Here is a 25,647-nt window from a genome sequence, read left to right as displayed (position 1 = left end):
GGTCAAGGGGTTTACCCTTCCCTTTCTATAGTCCGGGGAGTTTTTTTTTTTTTTTTTTTAAATTAAATAAGCGTAGTTTCTAAACACTGATGCTGTAATGACGTGCTATCTCATTAAATCTTTTTTAATTTAGTTTTTAGATGGTGGTTAAATAGACATAGCATAAAATTTACCATTTAACTGTTTTTAAATTTTTTTTTTTTGATGTTTATTTATTCTTGAGAGAGACCATGAGCAGGGGAAGGGCAGAGAGAGAGACACACAGAACCTGAAGCAGCCTCCAGGCTCTGAGCTGTCGGCACAGAGCCCGACGCGGGGCTCGAACCCACAAACGGCGAGATCACGAACTGAGCCGAGGTGGGACGCCCGACCGACTGAGCCACCCAGGCGTCCCACCGTTTAACTGTTTCTAAGCGCACGGCTCATTGGCATCAGGCACACTCACGCCGTCCTGCATCCACCCCCACTATCTGTCTCCAGAACTTTCCATCTCCCCAAACTGAGACTCTGTCCCCATGAAGCACGGACTCCCCGCCCCCTGCCCCACCCCTGGCTCCCACTGTCTACTCTCTGTCTCTGTGGATGGGACTCCTCTGGGGACCCCCTGTGCCTGGGGTCACGCGGGACGTGTCCTTCTGTGTCTGGCTCCTGTCACCGCACACAGTGACCTCCGGGTCCGTCCACGCGGTGGCAGGCGGCAGGATGTCCTGACTTTTTAAGGCTGAATAACATTCCGTTGAAACAGTTTTCAAGGCTCTGCTACTTGGGTCCTGAAAACTCCCACCAGCCACATGCGACTTTACAGTTAAGTGAGCTAAACTGAAATCAAGTTAGAATTTCAGGACTTCGCCAGCATCGGTCACCTTTCGCTACTCAAGAGCCCACAAGACTGGCGGGGACCAGATTGGACGGTGCGGAACCCTGTCACCGTCACAGAAAGCTGAGCCCAGCTCAGCCCCCCGGGGCTGAGCTGCGATGGATGTTTCCATGAAATATCGGGAGGAAAGGGGCCCAGAGAGTCCCTTCTCCTCTCATCTGCTTAGACAGCCGGCCCTTAAATGCAATGTCCTCTGGTCTGAACAGACGTCTAATGGATAATGTTTCAAGGACAGGCTAAACATTAAAAAAAAATTTTTTTTTTTAAAAGGGGCGCCTGGGTGGCTCCGTCGGTGAAGCGTCCGACTTCCGCTCAGGTCATGATCTCGCGGTTGTGGGTTCGAGCCCCGCGTCGGGCTCTGTGCTGACGGCTCGGAGCCTGGAGCTGGCTTCGGATCCTGTGTCTCCCTCTCTCTCTGCCCCTCCCCCGCTCACGCTCTGTCTCTCTCTCTCTCTCTCTCCTTCAAAAATAAATAAACGCTAAAAAAAAAAAAAAAACAAAGGACGGCTAATGTCCAGTGCCCCCAGCTGCCCCAGGCCCCAAGACAATGGCTTTCGTCTGCTGAGTCGTACTGCGTGAAGAGCGGTCACAGTAGATTGATTCAATCTACCCAACTGATGAGTTTGGTAAACTGAGGCGCAGCTCAGAGTCTCTTATCCGAAGCTGATGTCAAGTCAGAGAAGTTATGTGCCCATCACAGAGTTGCTTAACGGGGGGTGATCCTGCCCCTCAGGACAAAGTCTGGGCGCCTCTGTGGTTGTCAGGACTGGCTGGGGCTGTCCTGGCATCGAGGGGGCCGGGGACGCCGCTCACCCCCTACAGCACCCAGGACACCACCCACAGAATGACCCGCCCCAGTGTCTGCGGTGCCGTCGGGGGAGGCCCTGCTCTGGATCCACATCCGTTTCCAGTGGGGGTGAAAACCAGTGCTTGGGGGAGGGAGAAGGTAAACAATTCTGCTCTTCGCTCTTTTTTTTCTGATTATAATTTTTCAAATACGTTTATTTGTTTTTGAAAGAGAGAGAGACAGAGCGTGAGCTGGGGAGGGGCAGAGAGAGAGGGAGACACAGAATCCGAAGCAGGTTCCAGGCTCCGAGCTGTCGGCACAGAGCCCGACGCGGGGCTCGAACCCACGGACCGCGAGATCATGACCTGAGCCGAAGGCGGCCGCTTCACCGACGGAGCCCCCCAGGCGCCCCCCGTTTTCTTTTGAAAGGAACTGACTGCTGGGCACCTCCTGGGTGTCAGAAGCCTGGAAGACCACAGTGTGACGAAAATGGGCAAAAAAGCCCTGCCCTCGTGGCACCCAGGTCCTAACGGGGGAGCGACGGGCAATGAACAAGCAAGCAGATTCACCCAGGGGATAAACTCGGGGCGTGTCGAGTGCCAGGGAGGCCCCACGGCTCGGAGATGTGAGTGGCCGCCCCTGGAGGAGGAGGGGCATAGACTGGAGGTCCTGGGAGGGTTGATGAGGGTTCTGGGTGAAATGGTACGGTCCAATTGTTAATGCTTAGTGACTCATTTCTTTGACTATATCGGGCTGCACGGTTCACCTCCACTGACTTATTTAATCTTCAAAACTCCCCCAGGAGGACAACATGGATGGATCTAGAGAGCATAACGCTGAGCGAAATGTGTCAGTCAGAGAAAGACAAGCGCCGCAGGATTTCATTCATATGTGGAATTGAAGAAACAAAATAAACAGAGCGCGGGGCGGGTGCGGGGGGGAGAGACAAGCCAGAAAACGGGCTCTTGACTACAGAGAACCCGCGGATGGTCACGGGAGGGGAGGTGGGAGGGGGATGGAGATGTAGGTGTGGGGATAAGAGCACACTCATCCGTGTGCTGGGGACAGCTAGGGACAGACCACGTCCTTGGTACCCACCTCCCTGCTCTGCCCACGCCGACGAGCACCCCCTCGGGGAGCAGAGCCCCCAGACCCTATCGCGCAGGCTGGGGAGACTTCCGAGCACGCCCCACTCGGGTCGCCGGGGTAGGGGCCGCGGTGTCATGAGACGGGGTGCGTTGACGGGCGACACGGTCTGGTCTGACACCCTGAAGCCGGCCTGGATCCCGTCCGGCAATCCCCAGGGTTACCCAGAGACCGCAAGTAAGTTCCCCAAGGCCACACAGCAAGGAAAGCTGACGGGCTGACGGTTTCATCTGCTCCTCGTAAAAACGCATAAACGGTGGGGGGCGGGGGGGCGCCTGGGTGGCTTAGTTGGTTAAGCATCCGACTCTTGATTTCGGCTCAGAGCATGATCTCTCTTCGTGAGTTCGAGCCCCGCGTCGGGCTCCGTGCTTGGGATTCTCTCCCCCCCCTCCCCCCCCTCTCAAAAATAAATAAATAGACTTAAAAAAAATATACATGAACATCTCGTTGAATATCACACCACATCCAATGCCAGCCTTGAAGCGTTGTTGGCTTGTTTTTTGGTTTTCGTTTTGAGTTTTCTCCTGACCGGGTCGACTCAACCACCCCCCCCCCCCCATCCCCTCCGGCCCCCGGACACGGTTTTCCGCAGCCCGTGCTGCCCAAACGGTATTCTCCCCGCGAGGACACCAGGGATGTGTCTCCTGGGTGAAAAACTGAAGCAGGACGTGGCCGCCGGTGACCCGTGCTCGTGGTTCGAGACCCGACCGAGCACGGGCCTCATGGTCAAGAACGCGCCTCGCTGGTCTCCGAGCAGCTGTGGGGCTTTCCGGGGCCTTTAAAACGCACCGAAAGGACGTGCAGGCAGAGGGTACCACACCACCTGTGCAAAGGTCCTGGGGCAGCATTGGGCCCGGCATCTACACGGCTAACACTCTCCTGTCATTCCGGGCCTTTCCTCAAAGATCTCCTTCTCTGAGAGGCACACGAGGCTCTTTAGCACCACGCACAGAGCATAGGTAGCCACACTCACACTAGTATGAGGGAGAGTCTGGCCACTGGCAACGGCTGAATCTCAAGTGACTCCCTGCTTCGGCCCGGACCGGTTCTCTCTCGACGTTCTCAGCTCCGTGGGGCGTTCACGTGTAGCCGGGACGTCACCTCCTCCCGTATCCTTTTGCTCAAACGAGCACATGATCGTGGCGACAATAGAAATGTGAACTGGATCCCACTGGCGGAATGTACAGAGTGTTCTTTCCCGTCCATGGCCAGGAGCCCAAATTTGGTCCGTCCCAGCCCCTGAGAAAGGCGCCGCTGGGCCTCCGGTCCCGCCCTTCCCGCCCAGGAACACCCACCCCTTTGCACCACACAACTCCCTTCGTCCCGGTGGCTAACCCTGCGGCCGTCCCTAATTGGGAGATCGACACGCCGAGGTGACACGCTCATCTCACAGGTGTTTAGTGACCACCTACTACTTGCCAGGCACCGGGCAGACGGCAGGGTGCCAAGGGAGGAGAGACAGACAGGAAGTGAGCAAACAGAAGAGGCCCGGGATAACTCCACGCGGCCCTAAGTTCCAGCGAGGCCGTTAAACTGGGTGAGGGGACAGAGGGCGGCTCTGGGGGTGACTTGCGACACAGATGCCTGGCGGGGGCCCCTCTGAGGAGGTGTCGTTGGCACTGAGGCCTTAGCAACGGGGAGGAGCTGGCCCCGGGGAGAGCCGGGCAAAGGCGCAGCCTGTGCAAAAGCCCTGGGGCGGGAACAAACACGGGATGTTTGAGGACCCAACACGGTGAGCAAAGGGGAGGCAACGGGGCCACGCGGGCCACGTGGCTGCAGCAACAGGCTTGGGTTTTATTCTCGAGCGCCACGCGGAGGGACAGGCCCCCGGCTCTGCCAGATGGCACAACACCTCCGGCTACGAGGCCGTGCCGAGGCGTCAAGAGCCGCGGGCGGGAACGCGAGACGGGCGGCCGCCTTGGAGGCCGGTGTGGCGCTTGCTCCGCGGAAAGTTAGACACGGGATCCACGCGGCCCAGCAATTCCACACGTCTGCATGCGCCCAATGAGGGGTGCCAGCGGGGCCCCCAAAGGATGCCCGCGCCCCCGTGTGCACAGCCGCGAGGTTCACGGCTGCCCCGCGTGGGGACAGAGGGAAGGGTGAACACGGTGCGTCCGGCCACACGCCGGAATGTGACCCAGCCCCAGGGAGGAAGGACGTCCCGCCGCCTGCCGCCACGTGGAGGGACCCGGAGGCCACTGTGTGCAGGGACAGGAGCCGGACACAGAAGGACACGTCCCGCGTGACCCCACGCGCAGGGGTCCCCAGAGGAGTCCCGTCCACAGGGACAGAGAGCAGATGGTGGGAGCCAGGGGTGGGGAGGCCGTGCTTCATGGGGGCAGGGTCTCAGTCTGGGGAGATGGAAGGTTCTGGAGACGGAGGGTGGGGTGGACGCAGCACAGCGTGAACGTGCCTGAGGCCGCGGAGCTGTGCGCTTAGAAATGGTTACGCGGGTGAATTTTCTACTCTGTGTCCTTTAACCGCGATAAAACACACACACACGAAAACAGCGTGGCTGCCGAGTGGCTTCTGGAACCTTGGGGGCCGGGACACCGGGGAGGGGGTGTGGGCACCGGCCCAGGGTGGTGGCCTGCGGACGGACAGAGGGACGGGACCTGGCGAAGTCGGGACCGCGCCTCTTCAAAAGCCGGCGGGACACGGGGGTGGGGGGAGCCCGGAGTCCCCGTCCGGGCCCCGTGGCCCGTCTGCCGGGCGCGCGGGGCTCGCTGGCCCTCTGTTCTGACCTCAGCGGCTTCCAAACGCAGCTGGCTCGGCCGGGCTGCCACGTCCGCCTCCGACGACGCCGGCCAGCTAGAGGCAAACCCAAAGCCAGGCCCTGGAATTCCGAGCTCCCGGCTGTCACCAGCCATCTTTAAACATTAGCCAGCCGAGGCTCAGCTTTCCCCGTCCTGGAAGGCCGCGCGGCACACGCGACCCTGGCCTTTGTCCCTCCGCCCCGCCGCCCCCTCCCTCCCAGGCAAGCTCCAGCCATGTTCGTCAGCCTAACCCTAACACCTCCTTCTCCGGAACACCCGCCCTTGGCCCCTTGGCCCAGCCCTAGCCCCCCCCACCACACGGGTCTATCAACACACGAAAATCCCAAGTCCTCCCCGCGGCCACCAGGCCCTGCGGAAACTGCCCCCCGTCCCGTCCCGTCCCTGCTCTCCCCTCCTCCCTCTCTCCCCCTGGCCCGCTCTGCTCTGGCCACACGTGCCTCCTCACTGCTCCTGCAATATGCCGGGCCCCGCGATGCCCCGGGACCTTTGCACAAACTGTGCCCTCCGCCTGGAACGCCCTTGCTGTGAATGCCTGCCGGGCCCATCCCCTCACTCCGTTCATTTGAGTCTCTGTTCCAATGTGGTTTACGTGTCCACAGCCCCTGGCACAGGATCTGGGCTCGATGTTGGGGGGATCCCGTCCCTCCCGAGAGGCGGGATGACGGATTCTCACGTGCGTCCGGTTATGTGACAACCTGCTTCGTGTCCCTGAGCCTCCACCCCACCCCACGCCAGCGTCTGCGCAAACCCAGGCACAAAGGGACACGGCGATTCGTTTATTCGACCCACGCGTTGAGCACCTCCTGGGTACGAGGCCCTGTTCTAGGTTCTGAACAAAACACACCCGAAGTCCCATCCCTGAGGCTCACGGTCGCAGGTTGCGCCCCAGCCATTGTAAGGAAGGCCAGGGGTCGAGCCTCAGTAGGAGGCCTCCAGGCTACGCTAAGCTTGAACTTGGCGCTGCTGGTGTGGCAGGAGGACCGGAACTGAGACCGCCCTGAGCTGCAAGGAACCTCAGCAGAAACCCTGGCGCTCCAGGGGGGGCGCCCGGAACACAGGCTCCCAGGCCCAGCAGCGGCGACCCCTGGCCTGCGGTCCGGCCCCCGCTGTGTGACCTCAGCGAAAGCGCTTTCCCTCTCTGAGCCTCCACGTCTTGGCACCGAGGCCCTAGCACGCCTTCTCCAGGGCGCCACCTGGACAAACCGGAGGGAAGAAAAAGCAAGACGCTGGACGTTCAAGGCGTGCACTCGCCGGCCCCTGGGGAACGTCTAGGAAATGCGGACGAGACGCAGGGGACCCGAGAGGCGAAAGGGCCCGGCCCGGTGACCTCCTGGATGCCGGCCTCCTCCCTCGCCTTGTGCTTCCTGACCCGCGTGTTCCTACAGTCTGGACCGCACTTTCCCTCTCCCTCTCCCCCGCCGCCCGGCCGCCTGGGCCCGAGCCAACCTGCCTCGGAGTCACTTTCAAAGAAAAGTTTCTGTTTTCTTCCCACCCGGCCCAGCGCCCCCGCCGCCTGGCCCGCTCTGCGGCCTGGCTCCGGCCCGGCCGGGCGCCCGTGGACACCTCAGGCCAGCGGGTCAGGGTGCTTGCCCTCCGCCGCCCCCGAGCCCAGGCCTCGGGCCGCGCTCGGGGAGCCCGGGAGGCCCCACGGGGGAGGCCCCCGGCGTGGCCGTTTCGGGGTGTCTGGCCCCAGAGCCCCGCGGGGAGGTCCCCGCCGGCCACAGGGCCCACTCGGAGGCCTGCGGGCCGGGACTGGCCCCATCCCGGGATGCTTTGGCGGCCAGGCCGCCTTATGACATCATGGCTCTGGCGGCCATTTTCTCCACTCTCCCTCCCCCGGCTTCCAGATGCTTCTGCCGGCCTTGGCGGCCATTTTGTCCGCGCAGGAGGCTGGGGCTGGCACGGGAGCGGAGCGCCGGCCCTCCCTGCCGGGTGGGGGGGGGGGGGGGGCTCCCCTCGGGCCCCTCGTGGCCTCCGAGGGGTTAAGTGCGCGAGCCACGGGGCGCAGGGGGGCAGGCAGGCGGCCCAGCACACGTGGCCGCCCCGCGGCCCTGCTCCCGCTCACGCACCCCACTCCGGGTGGCACCGGGGCCGCGAAAAACAGGTTAAAAATACCCACACGCGCAACCCCCCCCCCCCCACCGGTCCCCTCCAATGTCAAATGTGTCAGCGCCACCCGGGGAGGGGGGCAGCCTTAAAATAACTTGCTGTTTACATTTGGAGCAAATTCTTGGCTCCTCGGCAGCCAAGCCCGGGCCTCCTCCCGCCTCCCTGGCAGGCCTGCTTCAGCGGCCGCCGAGCGGGGCGGGGAGCTCCGGGGCCACATGCGCGGCCCCGGGAGGGGACGGGCCAGCCCCACTTGTGGCCACACGGTGGACGGGGCCGGGCGGGAGCGCCAGAGAACGCCGGCTGCCAAAAATGGGCGCGGGCCGCGGCCCCTCCCGGCTCCCCCCCTGTTTCTGATGCTTCTTGGGTGGGGAGGGGGGGTGGGGGGGGGGGTCGGAGAACTTCCTGGCCAAGGGAGGCGGGCACGAAGGGAGGGCTCCAGAGCGGGACAGAATCCTGCAGGAGCTGTGTGGCCTCAGGCCAGCCCTGCCCGTCTCTGGGCCTCCAGGGAAAGCAGTCCGGCCTCCCCGGACTGGGGTCAGGAGGATGGGTCCCATCCCAGCCTTGCTGGGGTGGGTGGGGGGCGGGAAGGAAGGGGGACACGGACCGTCGCAGCCCCTCTCCCTGGCTCCCCTTCTGCAGAAAGTGGGTGTTGAGGTGCAAACACCCCAGATCTGGGCACTCCCATTTCACAGAGGAGCAAACTGAGGGCCAGAGGCAGGAAGGGGCTTGGCCCGAGTCTCACGGCTGTTAAGTGCACGAGTGGCTCAGAGCCCAGTTAGTCTGGTTCCACAGCCCCCGCTTTAAACCCACCGCCTTGCGGTGGCCCGGCCAGTTAAGCGCCCAGCTCTTGGTTTTTTTAGCTCAGGTCACGATCTCACGGTCCGTGGGTTCGAGCTCCGCATCGGGCTCTGTGCTGACATCAGAGAGCTTGCTGGGATTCGCTCTCTCTGCCCCTCCCCTGCTTGTGCTCGCTCTCTCTCTCTCTCTCAAAATAATTAAAAAAAAAAAAAAAGTAAACCCACTGCCTCGACTGCAGGAGGAGGTTGGAAACTCCAGGGTCCCAGCCTGAATTGAAGGGAGGGGTAGTGGGAGACTTTTCTACTCCCCTGGCCCTCCTGAGGCCTCTCTTCCTGGAGCCTGGCACGCAGTCAGTACTCAATACACGCTCGCACGTAGCTGGCGCTCAATAGATGCTTGCAGACGAGTGATGATCATTCAGCAGGGGCTGGCACACGGTAGGCACCGGGCACCTGCTTGTCGTACAAACGACTGGGATTATCCTGACAGGGCGTGGCATACAAAAGGTGCAAAATACATGCTTGTCAAAGGAGTCTGAGGACTGTCGGGAAAACTGGGGGATAGTCAGAGGAAAAGACCAGGTTGAGGGGGACACGGACTCTGATCAGTGGTGACACAAGGGATTTCCGACAGCAGGCCTGAGGCAGGGTGTGGAATGTCACCCAAACATTGCCCATCTCAGTCCTCCTGGTCCTTGGAGAAGGTCCCTCACCTGCTCCAGGGCCTGAATATCAGAGGGAGGGACCTGTGGCTGGAGAAGCCCAAGGAAGTAACTGGAATCTGTCCTAGGGGCCCAGGAAGGCTTCCTGGGGGAGGGGATATTGGAGCTGGGGCCTTGATGTATGAGTAGGAGTTTGCCGGGCACCGAAGGGGCTTGTGGGGAGTGAGAACAGTGTATGAAGATAATAAGAATCACAGCTTAATTCCTACTGATCCCAGCAGTGTGCCCATTTCACAGATCTGGAAACTGAGGTATGATGAGTGGCTTGGAGCCAGGCCACCTGTTCCGGGGGCACCGGAGCCACATGGTGAGATGCCCCCCCCCCCCCCCCCCCCCCGCCTTGCCCCAGATTGGCTGTGACGCCAGGCTAGCCCCTTGTCCTCTCTGGGTCTGTTTCCCCAGCTGCCATGGTGGAATTTGGCCGGGCACCAGGGGGGTGCCATTTTACTGGAAGAAAACAGGGCCTCGGAGAGGGCACAGTCAGTTAACTGCCCGGTGGCCCGTCCCAGTCAGTACTGCGGGTTTCCACTCGCACGCCTCCCATGCCGGCGGGCTCTCTCCCTTCTTATGAGCCTCCTGCCTCACGACTGCTGACCGCTGGAAAGGGGCCTGCTCCGTGCCAGGTGCTCACTGAACCCGCTCCACAGTTACAGACTGTCACTCCCGTTTCACAGACGAGGAAACTGAGGCGCAGAGCGGGGCAGGTCCTGGCCTGAGCTCCCCTGGCGAGCACGGGGATAAGAATGGGGGAGACGCTGCCCCCCTCCCCTGCGTATGCCCAGGCCGGGGGCCGGAGGGACCTATGATCCAGGCGATCGACTCGCACGGCCCCGCTCCGTCTAGGCTGACGATGGTCCCTGAACTGTCACACCTAGCAACAGGCTTGCAGGCTGGCTGCCTCCATTCTCCCCTCTCCGGAACCCATGCGGTGGCCTGGGTCCCTCAACTATCACCACCTCACTTTTCCACCAGCGTCTGTCCCCCTCCCCCACCCCCCCATGTGAGCCCTCCAGGGCTCCCAGCTCCCCCGGGGTAAAGGCCCAGTGGCCCCCAGGGCCCTGCAGGACCTTCCCCGTCCCCTCTCTGCCCTCCCCTCCTCCCTCTCTCCCCTTCGCCCACTCAGCTCCAGCCACACGGGCCCCCTCGCCGCTCCCTCAAACCGCCAGGCCCGGTGCTGCCCCAGGACCTTTGCACAGGCTGTTTCTCCCACCTGGAATGCTCTCCTCCCATTTGTTCGCCCAGCTGGCAACTCCTCAACCTTCGGGTCCCAGCTGGAACGTCAGGCCCTCCGACAGACCCCACCAAATAGCCCGCTGTCTCTATCCCTTTGCCCTTATTTTTTCGACAGCCCTCGTCGCCAACTGCTGTTTCCCGCTTGTTCTTTGTTGCTCCCCCCGACCGGGAACCCCCCCCCCCTCCCCCCCCGAGCGCCGCGGTTTCGTCTGTCTTGTGTCCCGGCCGTGTCCCCAGGACCCAGAGCCCATAGTGAGCGCTGAATCTATTTACTGACTACACAGGGACTGCGCTGGCTGAGTGCTGAGCGCGGACGTGTTCCGTGCTGCCCCGGACCCCTTGTGGGTCTTCACTCTTGTCTCCCTCGGCGACCCCACGAGGCCAGCAGATTTTACAGATGGGGAAACTGAGGCTCGGGGAGAGCAGGGAATAAGCAAGCGTCAGAAGCAGAATAGGCCACGCCAGGCCTCTGGGCCCCCGCGGCTGGCCCACTGCCACCGGGAACAAACAGGGTGTCTGTCAACAACCCCGACAACCGTAAGAGTAATGCCGACGGGCCGGCAATGACTTGCACAGCATCACCCCGTCCGTAAGGGTAGCCCCCGTGCGGGTTGGCGCGGGGCCCCGGAGGGGAGACTCGGGGGACACCGGCCCCTTTAAGATCTTCCCCCTCCCCAGCTGGGCGCCGGGCCCGGCCTCCCCTTATGTAAGCAGGCCAGCTGCCCTTGCATAACCTGGTTACATAAGGAAGCAGGGAACAGGCTTGTCCATCCGGCAGCAACCTGTCCCGGGCCGTCTGTGGGGCCGGCCTGGGGCACAGGAACGCCGAGGCCACCCAGAGTGGCCGCCGGGTGAAGGCCCGTGCAGGGGCCTCTGGGTCGGCTCCTGTCCGGGGTGGGGGGGGGGAAGGCCGGCGTCTCAGCCACAGCATCTTGTGCCCGGAAAAGTGAAAGGCTTCCAGTCTGCGAGTGGATGGGGGTGTTCCCATTACTGTGACAGAGAGACTGAGCCCCAGAGAGGCCTAAAGCTTCACAGCCCCAGGCAGAGGGCGGAGGCGACAGGCCTCCGGTGGAAGCTGGGGTCCGGCCTCGGCCAGAGCCCGAACCTCCCAGCTCCTCTGTACAATGGGGCTGCAAACGCGACCTTTCTGCACAGGGCCCGGCGTGCAGCTGGCACTCAATACATGCAGCCTTGAATTCAGCACCGGGCCCGCTCTAAAAGGCTTTTAATTCTGCGGACGGGCCTGCCGCTGTGGCCCCGTCCTGCAGTGAAGCCACAGGCAGGCCCGAGGGAGTGGCCGTGCCGGCCCGCGGGGCAATGTGCGAGCCTCGGGTGCTGTGTGGTGGCCCCACTGTGTGCCAAACCCTGGCCTGGATTCTATTCTGTCTGCCCAGCAGGCCCCAGGGTGGACGCAAGGAGCCCCAGGAACAGGCGGGGAAACTGAGGTGCGGAGAGGAGGGATGTGCCCAAGGTCAGACCCAAGCCCTACCGTGCGCCCCTGTCTCCTTCGCCAGGCAGGCCTCCCCAGCCCCAGGCCCTCCGTCTGACTACGTGGGCTTGGGGGTGTCTGGGTGTGGCCGTCCCCCCCACAGCCTCCCCACCTCCCCCCACCCCCGGGAGGCTCAGTTCTTTGGGAGGGGTGTGGCTTGGGGGTGGAGGCGGCCCCTCTCCTTTCTCCTTCCTCTTCTCCCTGGGCACTGGCCCTTTAAGGCAGCAGGCTGCCAGGGCCTGTCCCGGGGTTACCCCAAGGGGCGGGTGTGGTCAGGAACAAGGGGCCCATTCAGCTGCTGCTGCCACCTCCGGGCAGCCCACAGGCTGGCCTGGGTGGGAGGCAGGGAGGAGACTGGCAAAGGCAGGGACTAGGGGTGGGCAGAGTAAGAGACAGGCACTAGGAGAGAGACAGAGAAAGAGAGACAGAGAGACACAGAGACGCCTGGCCTCTTGGCTGCACCTCCTCCCTGGTTCTCCTGGATCGGGCGTTTGAGGCTGACCCAACCCCCAGCCAGGAGGCAGCCCCCAAAGGTGCTCCTTGATCCAGCTGAACCTGGCGTCCACTCACTAGCACCCAAATCCTATAATCCCAAAGGGCGGATCCTGGGACATTCTGGGGAGGTCCCCGACACACCTCAGATGGCCCCTTCCCAGGGGACCGTGGTGGGCCCTCAGATCTTCCAGACCTGAGTTCGAGTCCTGACGCTAGCTCTTGGCTGTGTGACCTCAGGCCAGTGGCTCTAACCTCTCTGTGCCCCAATTTCCCTAACTGCTAAACGCAGCTCACGACAGTCGCTACCTCGGTGGGGTTAGGATGAAGCGAAATGGGGCGGACAGGCCCTCACATCCGCCGGGAGTCTAAGAGCCCCCAGGCCGGCCGCAAGTGCCCCAGACGTGCAACCCTGCCTCCCATCCGACGTCACAGCCTCCAATTCCAGCCGCTGCCTTCACCCGAGGCCCTACTAAGCACCCCGCCGGCTGTGGGTAGGAGCTGTCCTGGTGCCCCCCGGCCCGCAACGGCCTCTGGAAACACATCCAGGGTTCCACGTCCCCGCGACTGACATCTATCTACAGCGGATCAACGAAGTCTTGATTCTTATTCCCAGGGCTACCTGGTTTCAGGTTCTCACCCCCACGAAACGGGGCCTCCAAGAAGGCGGCCGCTGCCTCCACCAGTCCGGGGCGGGGAGCCTCAAAGAAACCAAAATCCGCCTCCTGCCCTCTGTAAGCATCGTTTCTGAAATATTCCGTTCCGTCACCTGGTCTCAGGACAGACGTACTCGACTGACCTGAGCTTTCTGCATCTCTGACGAAGAGAATCCTAGAGCCTACCCCTGGGAGTTCTAGGACCCAGCTCAAGAAAACTCCAGAGCCCGTCCTCGGGCATGAAAACCCCCAGCGTGAGGAATTCTGCAACCTGCCACCAACGGTCAAGAATACACTTCAAGGGTTTCTTGGATGTCGATGAAATCAACGCTGGGAGAAGCGCTGACAGATGTCACAGGTTTGGAATTCTCATATGCTTGAGAACCCTGGTTGAGATCATGTGAGATCTGTTCCCAGATGCTTGAAAACATCTCCCCTCGAAGACGCTAGAACCCGCCCCGGGGGGTCCTAGAACTCAAGTCGCGGAATTCCGGAGCTTGTCCCTCCGTAAGCAAAGACCCATCGTCAAACATTTGGGATCTTGCTTCCAGATACTCAGAAACCCACCCCTGGATGGTCAGGAATACACGTGAGGAATTCTAGATCAAGGGATCGGCTTGAGGGTTTCCAGGAAAGTTTCCTGGACTGTTAAATAACAACCTCGATGAATGTCGAGGGGGGGGCTGGGTGGCTCAGTGGGTTAAGCATCAGAATCTTGATGTCGGCTCAGGTCACGCTCTCAGGGTGGTGGGTCCAAGCCTCACGTCGGGCTCTAACGCTGCCAGCGTGGAGCCTGCCTGGGATCCTCTCTGTCTCTCTGTCCCTCAGTCTCTCCCCGCTCCAAAGAAATAAATAAACTTAAAAGCACTTAGCCAACTTGGGGCGCACTTGGGATCTGCCTTGAAAGTCTCTAGAATTCAGATGCTCTTAGAGCCGAGTTGCCCGCCTGGTCCACGTGTGGCTCTGAGCGGCTGAAACGTGGCTGGTCAGAATCAGGGTGTGAATTTCAAAGACCGAGAAGATTCCGAGTACCTTGTCCGTCCTGATAAGTGTCAAAACGACAATATTTTGGTTGTCCCGGGTGAAACAGAATATATTGTTAAAACCCACGACCCCTGTACGTTTAGACTTTTACGTGCGGAGACCAGAGAAAAAAGTTACATTATCTACGCGGCTCACACCGTATTCTACTGGACGGTGCTGTTCTGAAACCCGCCTCGGAGAACTGGAGAATTGCCCCCGGGGGCGGGGGGGGGGGGCCTGGGTGGCTCAGTCCATCCAGCGTCCGGCTTCTGCTCAGGTCGTGATCTCACGGTTCGTGAGTTCGAGCCCCGCGTCGGGCTCTGTGCTGATGGCTCAGGGCCTGGAGCCTGTTTCGGATTCTGTGTCTCCCTCTCTCTCTGCTCCTCCTCCGCCCATGCTCTGTCTTTCTTTCTCTCTCTCAAAAATAAACATTCAAAAAAATTAAAAAAAAAAAACAACTGCCTACACAGTAAAGACCCCTCTGAAGATTCTAGAACTCAGGCCTTGGGAATTCCTAGAATCCCCCTCGTCCCTGCCTTGACCTGTCTTCCCTTGGGGCGCAGGATGGGACAGAACAGACCGGAGGAAGGCCCCTACTGGCTGGGCAGCCACGGGCAGCGTCCCGCCTCTCTCTGGGCCTCAGTTTCCCCATCTGGACAAGACGTGCAGTGTCCCCGTGTGCCCCCTCCCTCATCCTTCACCAGCTCTGGCCATCTGTGACTTCCTGCCCACACCCAGCTGGAGGAAGAGGGGCTGGCCTGGCAGCTGGCTGGCAGGGGGCGGGGGGGATGCCAGAGATGTCCCTAGCTGCCCTCAGCCTCCCCTCGGCTCGCTGGGCAGAGGGCCAAGGCGGCAACTGCAGCCGCCATGCTGGGGCGGCCACCACAGGTGCACCGCAGTGTCTCCCGCTCCCGCTGACGCCGAGGGGACAGGGCACTCGGTGGGCGGCCCCCCCGGGGAGCCTCCTCACCCCTGCCTCGGTGGGGGTGGACTGCTGGGGGGCGGGCAACAGGGGCGCGTCCGCAAGGGGAGCGCCTCCCCGCCAACTGGGTCCCCCTCCTGAGCGCCCGCCGCGTGCTACGAGGTTTCTTTGTCACCGATTGGACACTCCCTGAGCTCCTTCCGCGGAAGAATCCCAGGCGCAAAGATGGGCGCTAACGTGCCCGGCCGTCGGAGGGCAGAGCTGGGGCCAGGACCACAAGCACGGGGATGCTGATAATCCCTATTTTGTGGTACCATGGTCATTTGTACGAAGCCTTTACCACCAGCTGATGCATACAGAACGCACTTCTGCTTATCATTATTATTATTATTATTATTATTATTATTATTATTAACAACAACAACAACGAGTCTTTCAATTCGGGTAAAATACACACAACACGAAATTCACCATCTGAACCCTTTCCAAGCACACACAGCTCAGCGGCCTCAGGCACACTCACACTGTCGTGCAGCCGCCCCCGCCATCCGTCTCCAGAACTTTCCATCTCCCCAGACCGAGACCCTGCCCCCAGGAAGCACGGACTCCCCGCCCCCTGCCCCAGCCCCGGCTCCCACCATCTGCTCTCTGTCTCTGTGGACGGGACTCCTCTGGGGACCCCCTGTGCGTGGGGTCACGCAGGACGTGTCTGTCTGTGTCTGGCTCCTGTCACCGCGCACGGTGTCCTTCGGGTCCCTCCACGCGGTGGCAGGTGGGAGGACGCCCTTTTTTTTTTTTTTTAAGTTTATTTATTTATTTTGGTGTGGTGGCGGGGAGAGCGCACAGGCGAGTGGGGAAGGGGCCAAGAGACAGAGGGAGAGACGGAGAATCCCCAGCGGGGTCCACACCACCAGCACAGAGCCCGACGAGGGGCTCGAACTCATGAACCGCGAGATCATGACCTCAGCCCAAGGTGGATGCTTAATGGACCGAGCCACCCAGGCGCTCCTGGATGTCCTCCCTTTTTCGGGGCGACAGATCGTTTTTGAGTGCTTCCCGTGGGCCCCGCGTTCCGGCGCTCGGCAGGCGCTCCGTGACTTTGAGCCTACGGGGTCCAGCAAGGCGGGCACCGTTCTTATGACGCCCATTTGAGAGGGAAGGAAACCGAGGCCCGCAGCCGTGAAGTCAACTTCCTGAAGGCCGCGACAGGCACGAGCCGTGTGATTTGAACCTGGGTCATCCGGCTACAGAGTGAGTCCCAACTCTCCCCTTGGGCTCCCGGCCTGCTGTGTGAGCGGAACCCTCACCTGCTGGTATCTCTTTGCTGCTGACCAGGAGCCTGGAGGCCTGCCACAGCTATAAATACGCCGTCAGCTGGCGTCTGGGCCTCCCACCCCTGCGGCCACCTTCCCTGCACAGGCAGACGGCCGGTCCACCTGGCCGCCCAGCCCTGGGGGAATCCGGGCTGCCCGGAGCCCCTCACCCCTGCGCCACCCAGACACCTGGAGGGGGGCAACGCCACCAGCCGCCAGCGGAGAGCCCGTCCTGGCTCCCGGGGGGGGCGGAACGCGGCCCGGGGTCTCAGCGCGGGCCGGAGGTCTCTCCCACTGTCCCCTGGGGCTGGAGAGAGGGTTCAGGAAAGGACGGAGCGATTATCTGCTGCCTCCCATCTGCTTCCGGGGGATCGCTGACTCTGGTCCCCAAAGCGGCCGACACCGTTTTTAGGCTTCCCATTTACGGATGGAAAAACCAAGGCTCGAGAGGAGGATGCACTTCGCGCGGCCTGAAGCAAGCACGGGCGTCAATTGTGAATGTCACGCGGACAAGTGGGTGCCCTCACGCGCCCTCCTGCCCGCCTTTCGTCTCCCAAGGGCCCCGTGCTGGGCCGAGATCAACGGGGCGGAGGGGGCAGGGGGAGCCTCAGTCGTGGCCTGGCCTGCTCCTCTCTTATCCCACAAGGCCCCACCTTCCTGCCTTCAGTCCCGCACAACCCCCGACCAGAGAGGGCTCGGTCACACAGCACACCAGGGGCAGGCCCGCGGCTGCCTGGGCCCCCTTGCTCCAGACCGTCTGAACCCAGGGTGCACGTTGACCCTGGCCCCCAGGCTTGGTCCCGGTAGGCCCTTCGGTGCGGTTCACCGCTGGTCGTTCATTTATCCACCGTGCATTCAAGCCCCCCCTCTTTCTATCGTCTGCACACCCGGGAGGGGTGTGGGTACCACCCGCCAACCTCCAAAGCGGCTTGTGGGCTTTTTCCCTTTAGGGGTTTCAGGCACTCAGGATCCTGTAGGTTCTAACTGGGCTCTGCCTCTCGGGAGCTGTGTGACCTCGGGTGAGCGGCTGACGGTCTCTGGGCCGGCTTCCTCGCCTGAGACCTACCAGAAGGTAACCGCCCCCCCCCCCCTGCAGCCCCCCAGCAGGGCGGTGGCGAGAATCAAACGAGGGAAAACGTGGGGTGAGCTGAGACCCAGCCCGCAGCGGGCACTGCGTATGTGCTCGCACTGCTTTACCTCTGTGGTTATCACGGCTCCCCACTTCCCTCCGGGAGGGGCTGGGGACCCCCTCGATTCTCCTGCCGCTCCCTGGGGCGCCCCGGGGCGCCCCTCCAGCAGCTGCAAAGCTCCCCGAGCCGGCCCCTGCCCACAGCGCCATCCCGGGAGGTTGGCACCACACAAGGCGGGAACGAGGAGCCGGCCCCGCGTCAGCAGATGGGCACCATCTGGGCTGGCCGCTCGGGGCGGGCTGGCAGCTGCCAGAGCGGGCGGGCCTGGCAACCCCTCCCCCGCCCGGCCCTGGCACGGGGCCCGCCCGCGCCTCAGGTTTCTCAGGCCGCCAGAGGGGGGCGGGGAGGCCTGGCTGGGCTTCAGGGCTGGGCAGGCGGCTTCCCTCTCTGGGCCTCGGTTCCTCCAGGCTCCCTCCCAAATGCAAGGCAGGTGGAGGAGTGCCGGGCTCCCCCCCCCCCCCCACTCCTTCCTGGCCTCCCCACCACCCTCCCCACGAAGCCGCCACGCAGCAGGCCTCGCCTCCGCCTCTGCCTCCGCCAGTCTCCTCCCCTCCCAGGCCTTCCCGCGCTCCGTTCCTCACGCTTCGGGCCACGCTGGCCTCTGGGCCTTTGCACTGGCTGTGCCCCCGTGCCCGGTGCACTCCCACAAATGCCTCTGTGGCTCCCTTGCTTCCTTCAGGCCTCGATCTCAAAAGCCACCTCTTTGGGGCCGCCCTCCCTCCTCGGCCTGCAGTGCCCCCCTCCCCACCTGTCTCCACACCCTGCCCTGCTTTGTTTTTATTCACTGAACCGTGAATCGCCAACTTCCGGGTCCCCTGCCCAGTGTACCCATTCAGCGGGCAGTCCCCCGGGTCCTCAGGTGAAGCTCACATCGCCAGCTCATCATGGTCCCCCAGCTGCCCCCAGGGCACACACTGAGTCCAGCCCCTGGACTCAGGGCCCCGTGGCCCCAGATGGACAACGGAGCAGCCAGATTTCACCCCAGGAGGTGCCCTGGGCTCTGACCCGCCTGAGAGCCCCAGTGGTGAAAGGGCCTTCTCAGAGGTTATCCCCATCCCTTCGTCCCCCATAATAAAGGTGGGAGCACCCCTGTGAGCCCACCTGACCCCCCAGGAGAGATGTGGAAGCTGGGGGGGGGGCTGCACCTGTCCCAGGATAGGGGGACTGAGTGCCAGGCCTCTGTGCCCGTCTGTCTGTCTGGACCTCCAACTGTCTCTGCGTGTGTCTCTCGGTCTTTCTGTCTGTTCCGAGGTGCCCCATCCCCCCCTGCATGCACGCTCCCCGCGGGCCCAGTTGAAGGGGCTGCTGTGCTGCGGCCCAGGCCACAACACTTTCCAGCCCTGAGACCCCAAAGTGGAAGGAGGAGGGCGGCCGGCGGCCATCTGCCTCCGCCGTCAGACCGACAACCTGCGGGACCAAGAACAGAGATTTCGCTGGGGCCCGGGAGGAGCACGGGGGGCCTGGAGGTGGGAGCCCAGAACACAGGCCCAGCCCGGGGGTGCCAACACGCCGACCGGATGCCCAAGTTGCACACTGCAGTTTTCCTCTATCTCCCCCACCACCCAGGGGGAAGGGCCGGGTTGTCTTCAAAGAAGCTGCCTGCATCCAAACCCCACCTCTGCCCTTTCTCAACCACGTGACCTTGGGCAGGCAGGTCGCTTTTTGGGGGCCTCTGTTTCCTCATCCTCGACGCGAGAACCACAGTGATCCCTGCCTTGGAGGGCTGCTGAGAGAATCGCTAAGCGCTCAGAAACACTGCCCGGCAGAGAGAGAGAGTGGAGTTCGGAGCTGGGGTCCGTTTTCCGTATGCGAAAGACCTTCGGGCAGAGGGAGCATCAGGGGCGAAAGGGCAGAGTTGGCCAATCGGAACCGTGATGAGGATGGTGGCGGGGGTCACAGGAGTGGCCCCCGGGGCCTGGCACCTTTTCCCTCCCCGCGGGGGGGGGGTCGTCTCTGGGCACTTACCATGAGGGCCCAGCGTTCCTACCGGTCAACTATTTTCGAGCTTCCCCTTTTAAAGACGAGGAAAGAAGGCACAGAGAGGTTAAGCGACTTGTCTCGGATCACCCAGCCAGCAAGCCGCTGAGCTGAGGCCAGGTCGGCCGGGACCAGGGCGAGCTGGGGTTCCCGCGGGGATGACGGGGGCCTTGACCTTCCCCAGCCCTCGAGCGAAGAGGCAGACGGGGCTGGCCGGCAAAGCCATGGCCGCCGGACACGAGGGTGTCTGGGGAAGCCTGGAGGCCCGGCCTGCCTGCCTGCCGAGCCGAGCGGGGGAGGGGGCCGGCTGGAGATTGTGCTGACTCCGGCAGAAAACTCGCTTCGAAATGTTATCAGCTCAGCGCGGAGGAGGTGGGGGCAGGGCCAGGCTGCAGGATGGATGTGGGTGGTGTGTGGTGGGAGAGGCCTGGACCCGCGTGGTAATGAGCTCAGCAGCCCCCAAGGCCACCCCTGCCCCCGGCCCCCGGGACACACAGGCGCCTCGTCCGCCCCTCTGCCTCCGCGACCCCGAAGGCGGCTTAGCTCCCGGCCTCAGTGGGTTTGATGCTCGTCCGTGGGGGCGGGGCAGGGGGGGCGGAGGGGGTCAAGGTCGGGGAACCCAGGTCGAGACTGGGAGACTGCCCGCCTCTCCCGCCCCCCCACACCCCCCGGAGACCGGGAGCCCCACAACGTCACCTCATCCTTCCACCATGGCCAGGGGTCGGCGCGGTTGTCCCCCCCCCCCCCCCGCCGCGTGCAGAGGAAACACACAGAACGGCGATGTGTGCAAGGTCACGGCCTGAAAAGGGCAGGGCTCTGCGTGGAACCTGGGCGGCCGGGCGCCCGGTCTGCCCCCACCAGACCCCCACGCCGGGCCGCCCCCGGCCTTCCTTCTGTTTCTGGTCGTGCCACGGAGCGTGCTCCCGGGGGGTCTGCCGTGGCTGGGCGTGCAACCTGAGCGTACCCACCGGACCCACTCAGGCGGCCCCCAGGTGCGTGCCCACGTGAGCACCAGGCTCAGCCCCGGGGGGCGGGGGGGCGAGGCATGGGGGGGGCACGTGACATGTGACCGCTGGGTCCTACGGGCACGCTGGACTCCATCCCCACGAACACATTCCCGGCTGACACCTGCCACGTGGCAGGCCAGCGTTCACAAGCTACATGCGTGACCCGGCGAGTCCCCCGTGGCCTAACCGAGCTGAGGACTCAGAACCTCCATGTGACAGACAGGGGGAACTGAGGCCCAGGTTGGACCCACAGCCAGGAAGCAGCAGGGCGACAGAGCCCACGGCCCTGCCAGCCAGGCCCTGCCCTCGGCCACCAGCCCTGCCGGCATCCAGAGGCCGGCCCGCACATCTGGCCTCCGCATCTCTGCCCAGGCAGGGCGCTGACCCTCTGGGACGCCCCCACACTCGGCTCTGTCCAGCCATCCCGCAGAGCTCAGCTCAGCCACGCCACTTTGTGCAGGAAGCTGCCGGGGGTCTCCTCGCTCTCACAAACCCTGCTGTCTCCAGGAGGGGCATCCGGCCCCAGAGTCAGCAGACGCCCGGCTAGAAGGGCCGGAGCTGGGGACACGGGAGACCAGAGGACCAGAGAGGGTGGCCACCCAGCCCAAGTCGCACAGCACCCAGTCTCCCACGCGGCACAAAGGCGGGACCTGTCAGGCCTCTGCGGAAGGTCCGAGGGTGGACCAACCAGGATCCACAGCGGGCGACCAGAGCCCTGTCTCCGCTTTCCCCAGAGGGATAAGGTTGTTTCTCTGCCACCGGTCACCCTCCTGTCCTCACCCCTATTCCCAGCAAGGCCTTCTGCTGCCCCTCGGGCCTTCCGGGACAGGGTCTCGTCTCCCGCCATCTCAAGAGCTCGCCTCTCACCTCGAAACCCCCCAGGACACACTGCCTCCTCCCTCAGACCCTCCTTGAACCCCGTCTTGTCCCTTCACAACACCGGCGCCTGCCCGCTGCCCTAGCGTGGGCCCACCTACCCCCTCGGACCCTCCCGTCGCCTCTGCCTCCCGTCTGGGGGGCGCACCTGAGCCGCCTCCCCGCTTCGGCCACGCGCGCAGCGCTGCGCGCGCACACACCGCCCCCTGGAGACCCCGGGCGCGCGCCTGCGCGCGCGCACGCACGCACGCCGCTCGCGCCCGCCCGCCTCACCTCGCTCGCGCACGAAGTAGGCCAGGTAGAGGTCGAGCTCCTTGACCGCCACGCCGATGTGATGCGGCTGCACGCAAAGCACCGGGTGGCCGCACTGCGCCGCCTTGACCAGGCGCTCGCCGTCGGTGCTCTCCAGCGGGATGCCCTTGAAGAGGATGACCATGACCAGGTCCAGCCGCCACACCTTGTCGGCCTGGCGCAGGCAGTCGATGCGGCGCATCTTGCCCTTCTGGTCGGGGTTGGAGAGCACGCAGCCCGGCGCCTTCTTGCCGGTGATGGCCAGCACGAAGTCCTCGCGGCACTCGGGCCGGATGTCTTTGCGCAGCTTGGCCAGCAGCCGGGACGCCCACTTCTGCTTCACCTCGGCCTTCTCGCCCAGCAGCTCGTCCTTCACCGCGCGCTCCTCGTCCTTCGACATCCGCTTCTCGTGCTTCTTGAAATACTTACGCTTCCGCGCCTGCAGGTTGAACCAGGTGTAGGCGAAGGCGCGGACGTGAGGCAGCAGCGCCTCGATGAACGGGTGGAACTCATCCTGCAGGCACGAGAGGCCAGAGGTCAGGAGGCGCTGGGGACCGGGGGCCCACCGCCCAGCCCAGGGGACTGAGGTCTAGGGGCCCCAGGAAGACCCAGGCGCGTGTGGGCAGGGAGCCACCGCGGACCTGGTAACCTCCTGGGGGAAAGTGAAGGCTGGGGGGGGGGGGGGGGCGGGGCGGAGAGAGGACCCGGCGGAAGTGCACGGGGGACTGGCGTGAACCCGAATGGGGAAACTGAGGCTTGGACTATGCGGGAGGCGCGGGGCAAGGCAGGAGTTCATGGAGGGCTGTCTTGAACCCTGGAGGGCCCCCAGAGGCGGACGGGGGCTAGCCCATTGCACAGATGGGGAACACTGAGGTCAGGAGAATAAGGATGTTATGGAGCTCTTCTCTGTCCACCAGAAAGGGGGTCGGCAAACCCCAGTCTGGAAGCGCTTTAAAGGACAAGGTGGCGAGTGTTCCATTCTGTCGCACCTGCTCGACTCTGCACCTACTGCCAGATCAGCCGTGGATGCGACACGTAAATGACGGGCGTGACCACGTTCTGATGACACTGTGTTAAGGAAGAGAAGTGGCGGGCATTGGGCCCCGGGACCCGTAGTCTGCAAACCCCGGAACCAGAGCGTGCGCTCCCGTGTCTAGAACGGGGCCAAGCATACACCAAGCATACAGTGAGCACTCAATGATTGCAGGCCAGGCCAGGCTCTGAGAATGCCATCTGGTGCTGGCTTTTCAGATCTACCATCAGCAAAGAAAGCTGACACCGGGGCGGGCAGGTCTGAGGGCAGCCTCCACTGGCCCTTGGTGCAGATTTAAAAAATGAGGGCTAGGGGTCGTTCCTATAGACCAGCGGTACAGACAAGACGGGCCGAGGTCTATGGGCCAAGACTAGGGCAACCTAGACGTCAGGGGCCGAGGGAAGGGGCAGGGGCTCCTGTATAGACCCCCTGGAGGGGGAGGGAAAGCGGAGGCCCAAGAACGCATGAGATCAGAACACAATAGAGGAGGGGAGCCCGTCCAAGGAGGTCCAGAGCTGGAGAGAGGAGCCCCTGGAGGCCGGTAAGACCCATTCCACAGACGGAAAAGCTGAGGCCTGGGGAGGCTCTAAGTCCTGGCCAGACCCGTGACTTCAACACCCACCCCCCCCCCCCAGTCATGCCTAACTGGTGTTGCCGGGAGGCCCCAACACCCGCTTTACAGACGAGAAGACTGAGGCCCTAAGAGGAGACCTAGTCACGAGGGGCGTGGAACCTACACCCATCTGACTTCCCCATGACAACAGCAGCGGCCCTCGCTGGGTCCCCTGGAGCGCAACCGGGGGCCGTGGGAGGCCCAGTCCCCTCCCCTGGGGGTAGGGGTGCTGCCTCTCTCCGCGTTTCATCAAGGGAAACTGAGTCTGCAGAACCTCCCAGACCTGGTTTCTCAGCCTCCAGGAGAAAGGAAGACAAAGGGAAGAAAACCTCGGGCCGTGTGTCTCCACTCTCGCCTGGGCCGCCAGGCTCCCAGAGGGGGAGCGAGACCTCTTCCTGGCATGTGAGTCCCATTATCTGCCCAGCTCCCGAGGCCACGCTATTCTATTATTATTACTGACATTGTTACAACTCTTCTGGTGGCTTACGGTCTTCCAGGGCGCAGGGAAAGGCCCAAGGCTTCGCTACCCATTGTGTGACGGGAACCAGGGCTCAGGGAGGGCGGGAGACCTGACCCAGGCCCCACAGCGTCTCAGGGCCTGCGTGAGGACCCCAGCGAGGTCCCCGACCCCCCCGGGAGGCAATCGGACCTTTCTCAGAACAGCCTGGGTCTCGCGGAGACAGCTGCTCTGTGCCACCCGTTTGCTTTCTGGATGGATGTGGCTGGGCTCGGTCCCACCTCCAGGCCTGGACCCCACAGTAACCCCCACCCGGTGCACCCTCCCTGCTCTGGGCACCTCTGGCCATGGGGTGCCGGGGGGGGGGTGGGAAGGGAAACGACCTCAGATTTCACCTATTACCCAGGCTCTGAAAATAGCCTCCCGCCCTCGCCAGGGTGGGGCGGGCCGGGGCTCGGCTTGTGCCAACCCCAGCTCCCCACTCCGATGTCCCCCAAAGCGTGAGTCACCGTAACAGCTGTGGCAGGGACTGGACCTCAGGGCTCTCTTCCGCTGCCCGCACCCCCACCCCTGCCCCCACCCCGGCTGACCTGCTGAGGCAGAGGGAGAATGGAGGGGGCCCATCCTAGGCCGGAGTCTGTCCAACCTCAGCCTGGCTTTTCTGTGCCTGAATGCCACCTGACATGCTGGCCCCAGAGACGGGGAGTGATTCACCCAGGGTCACACAGCCGGTCAGCAGAGCTGGGACCAGAGCCCAGGCTGCCTGGCCAGAGAAGCCGGGGATGGGGGGGGTGGTGGGGATCGGTAGAGGCATAGGTCGCTGCCCCCAGTGGAGGGGACGCCAGGGTGGCAGGAGGCCAAGGCAATGGTGTTGACCTTGGGCCATGGCCGCCACCCAAATTCTCGCGCTTACTGGGGCAGTGATAAGAGGTAGCCGGGAAGGGGCAGCCGGACTGTCAGCCACCAGGGACAGACAGACAGGTCCCCAGAACCCTTTTCTCTCTGAACCCCTCCCCTTTCTCTGAGTCCGGCCCTTTCTCTGGGCTCCGCCCCTTCTTGGAGCCCCGCCCCCCTCTGGGTCCACTCTCAGGAGAGGTGCCAGGGAGGTGGGCAGGGGTGGGAGCCCACGTCACCAGTGACCCCAGCTGGGCCTGGAGGAAGGAAGGCAAACAGTCTGTAACTGGGTCATGGACCTGCTGCCCCAGCGTCCCTTGTCCTCCCTGGGAGGTCAGGCCAGGTGAGAGGCAGGCCCGTCACTGTCTCTGTCCCACAAGACCTGCCACAACCAACACATCTTTCCCAGGCACCTCCCGATGCCCTCGCCGGCTGACCAGGCAAAGGAGACGGTCAAGGCGAGCTAGAGGCCAAGAGTCCTCCAGAACTCCTACACATCCCTCAAAGCCTTGTCTCCAGTGCCCCTTCTCCTTCAGGCAGCCTGTCCTGCTCTCCTCGGAGTTTCCCCCAGACCGAGGCTGGACCACACAAGCTGGGGTTCTCCAAGTCCAGCTCTATTGCCTTCCTCCCCCCTCCCCCAAACCTGGGTCCCAGGACCACCAAGCAGACTGTCTGTAAGGGAATGAGGTCGGGTTACAGCGGCCACCTTCTGCGTGACCCAGGAACAAATCACTGCTCCGCTCCGGGCCTCGGTTTCTCGTTCTGGACAATGGGCAGAATGGGGTGCTGCAGCCGTTGGGGTTTGTGACTCCTGGTAACCACAGAGGCAATGCTGGAGGCGGGCGGGGGGGGGGCGGGGAAGGGAGCGAGGCCAAGACTTTCCCAGAAACTCCACTTGGCTCACTGGGATTTCCTGGCCAAAAAGGGGAGCAGCATCTGGGAGCTGGACACCTGGGTCCCAGCCCT

At 63.2% G+C, this 25,647-nt stretch overlaps 1 protein-coding gene across 4 annotated transcripts in view; it reads right to left on the bottom strand.

The window, feature by feature from the left end:
* The window catches only part of NFIC (nuclear factor I C), a 57,357-nt gene that overhangs the window by 25,653 nt on the left and 6,057 nt on the right, over positions 1–25,647 (bottom strand). For all 4 annotated transcript variants that reach the window (XM_053898212.1, XM_053898213.1, XM_053898215.1 and 1 more), the window contains exon 2: positions 21,667–22,198. In XM_053898212.1, coding sequence (XP_053754187.1) covers positions 21,667–22,198 — 532 coding nt within the window. The remainder of the gene's footprint in view (positions 1–21,666; positions 22,199–25,647) is intronic.

This window comes from Panthera pardus, unplaced genomic scaffold (assembly GCF_024362965.1).
Source record: "Panthera pardus isolate Hobbes unplaced genomic scaffold, ASM2436296v1 HiC_scaffold_8, whole genome shotgun sequence".
Lineage (NCBI taxonomy): Eukaryota > Metazoa > Chordata > Mammalia > Carnivora > Felidae > Panthera > Panthera pardus.
Note: the sequence above shows the minus strand (reverse complement) of the source record. Positions and strands in the feature narration are given on the sequence as shown.